The sequence below is a fragment of the Pterocles gutturalis genome, unplaced genomic scaffold (assembly GCF_000699245.1).
Source record: "Pterocles gutturalis isolate BGI_N339 unplaced genomic scaffold, ASM69924v1 scaffold34436, whole genome shotgun sequence".
Classification (NCBI taxonomy): Eukaryota; Metazoa; Chordata; class Aves; order Pterocliformes; family Pteroclidae; genus Pterocles; species Pterocles gutturalis.
Genome location: NW_010101552.1, coordinates 1 through 2,629, shown reverse-complemented (window position 1 = coordinate 2,629; position 2,629 = coordinate 1). Strand labels below are relative to the sequence as shown.

Genomic DNA, 2,629 nt, shown 5'->3' with positions numbered 1-2,629 from the left:
CCAGCCGTCCCTGCGCTCGCAGCAGCCCAAAGAGCTGGGGCTGGTTTAGCCATTGCTCCCCGGGGTGGGCAGTGGTCCCGGCGCAGCATCACCCATCGGGCATCGGGGTGTTTGTGTTGCTGAGGAGCGGGTTTCGTGTCCATTGGTCTATAACGTTTCTTATCTGCAATTAGCTCATTTGCCGCAGGTATCCGGGGCGGCGTTTTTACGCTCGTATTTGCCAGACTGAACATTCGCCTTCGCAACTGCCTCTTCAGGTCGCTGGTGGCTCAGGAGATGAGTTTCTTTGATGAGAACCGCACAGGTTGGTTCCTCTTGCCCCTGGATTTGCTCTAACCCTTCTATCCCAGCCCGATAATTTTTTCCCCTTGGCTCGCCCTACCGGCACGCAGCAGATTGGGGGCACTCAGAGTCGGCTCGTGTTTAGAAACAGCAGCTGAAAGCTCTTCCCTTGCGGGTGCCTCCCACCATGGGGTCAGGACAGCATTGCCCAGCTCCCTGGGGATGTCCCATTGCCACCAAACAGCCAGACATCCAGAAGCCCTGGGGCTGATGCGCTCATCTCTGATCATCCCCAAAAAAACCCCACTTTTCTCCTCCCACACCTCCCATCAGTGCCTGCTGCTCCATCACCCTCCAGCTCTGCTCCGGGCACGGGAAGCCTCAGACGTGTGAAGCTTTCTGGGCATGCTTGTGGCTTTCCCCACTTGCCATTTGGTCCCGTCCCAGTTCATCCCACTCTGGTGTGCTCCCAGCCTGCTCTTAACTTTTCCCACGTTTAATTTCTTCTTGGCGATATTTTTAGTTTTGAGGCTGTTGCCGTATTTAGCAATGGCTGCGCGGTGCCCTGGTAGCTGAGGACACCGAAGACGTGGTTGTAAGTGGGATCTGGGTAACCCTGGACTGACGCTTACACCAAAGCCTGGGAGTTCAGCTGGACTCAAGCACAGACCAAGTGGACCTCTGGACTCATGTCCTCAGGGTCCCTTGGGTTGGCTCCAGGCTGCGGGGCACAGGCTGAACCCCAGCAGCCCTCCCCAAAACCTCCTCATGCTCTGCAGGGCGTGCTGTGCCCGGCCCCTGTGCCGTGACGGCAGGGAAAGGGGCCAGTGGTCCCTGGTGAGCTCCGGGAGGGCTCCTGGTGGCATTTAGAAATTAACTCGGGGTTGGGCTGACAGCTCTGGGGGTGCATTCAGCAGCCCAGCAAGCCCTCCACCCACACACCCGCTGCCCGTCTGCATGCCCACGGATGCCCACTGGGGTAGGGTGCTGCTGCTGTCCCCATTGCTGTCCTGCAGCCATCCTTGGTGACCCAGGGATGTGGCTTGTTCCTTCAAGTGCATTTCACCTCCCTTGTGCTTGCTGCAATTCCAGCTCCTCTGTTTCGCTTCACATCCACAGCAGTGGAGAGTCACCCTGCTTCCATGCCACCCTCCAGACCCCCAGCGAGGGGCTGGGTTGAGTGAGGAGCTCCATCTGTCCCCTGCCATGGGACATAGACGTAGCCAGGTAGTGACCTGCCATGGTGATGTGTCCCCGCTTTCCCCTTCCCCAACCCCTCGTTGCCACAGGGGACGTCATCTCCCGCCTGACGTCGGACACAACCATCGTGAGCGACCTGGTCTCCCAGAACATCAACATCTTCCTGCGCAACCTGGTGAAGGCCACGGGGGTGATCTTCTTCATGTTCAGCCTCTCCTGGAAGCTCTCGCTCGTCACCTTCATGGGCTTCCCCATCATCATGCTGGTGTCTGACATCTACGGGAAGTACTACAAGGTAAGCCGGAGCAGCTGGCATGGCCATGGTGTGACACAACGTTGGGCTGTTCCGCTTGGGAAGCCATCATGGAGGTTGTGGGTGGCCTTGGAGCTGGTGGGACTGATGCTCAGGTGCTTTGCTGCCGGCAGTGGGGCAGGAAGGTGGTGTTAAACCCGTATGGGCAGACAGACGTAGCCTCGACGTTTGCCTGGCTTCATGCTCAGGAGTGAAGCATCTCAGGTCTGACAGTGGAAGAAGCTTGGCTGTGGGATGTCGCGTATGCTCCTGCCTGTTCTTGTGCAATCTGTCCTCTCCCTTTGGAGTGACTTGGGTGGGCGTTAAACCCGGTGCTGAGCTCCTTCCCGCCACCTGGGGCTAGCGTGGGCCAAGGGCCATCCCGTGTGGCTAATACCCGGTCCCATGGACCACACAAGTCCTGCAGTGCTGCTCCCCACATTGGTTATTGGAGCTTTCCACTGTGCTGGGGACGTGGAGTGCAGGGGTGCTGCCAAAGCGGGTCCTCGGTGCTGTGTCCCGCGGCCGTGGCTCCTTCTGCAGCTCATGGGAGGAGTGGAGCTGCCCTTGGTCTCCAGACCTGTCCTTGACTTGGAAACTCCTGGAAGGGCTCCTGTGCCAGGCTGACCCTGTCCCATCAGGGCACTGGCTCTTCCCAAGTGACCCTGGGCATGGCACGTCACCTCCTGCAGCCCAGGTCCCTCTTTGGGGACAGCACAACACGTCCCACGCTGTCCCAAGGTGTGGGATGTATCCCAGTACTCACCCTTGTCACCCATGACCTTGGGAAATGTCACCGTGCCTTCTTTTCCCGAGCCCAGCAGAGCCCGGGGTGTGCAGGGAGATGTGCCACAG

The 2,629-nt window shown here is 59.1% G+C and overlaps 1 protein-coding gene across 1 annotated transcript in view; it reads left to right on the top strand.

Annotated features, from left to right (window-relative positions):
* LOC104469360 (ATP-binding cassette sub-family B member 9-like) overlaps positions 1-1,805 on the top strand; it is a gene marked incomplete at its 3' end in the record, with an annotated part of 3,320 nt that extends 1,515 nt beyond the window's left edge. Inside the window, 2 exon segments of the mRNA XM_010083835.1 lie at positions 174-304; positions 1,572-1,805. Of these exon segments, the coding sequence (XP_010082137.1) occupies positions 174-304; positions 1,572-1,805 (365 nt within the window).
* Between the last annotated feature and the right edge of the window lie 824 nt (positions 1,806-2,629).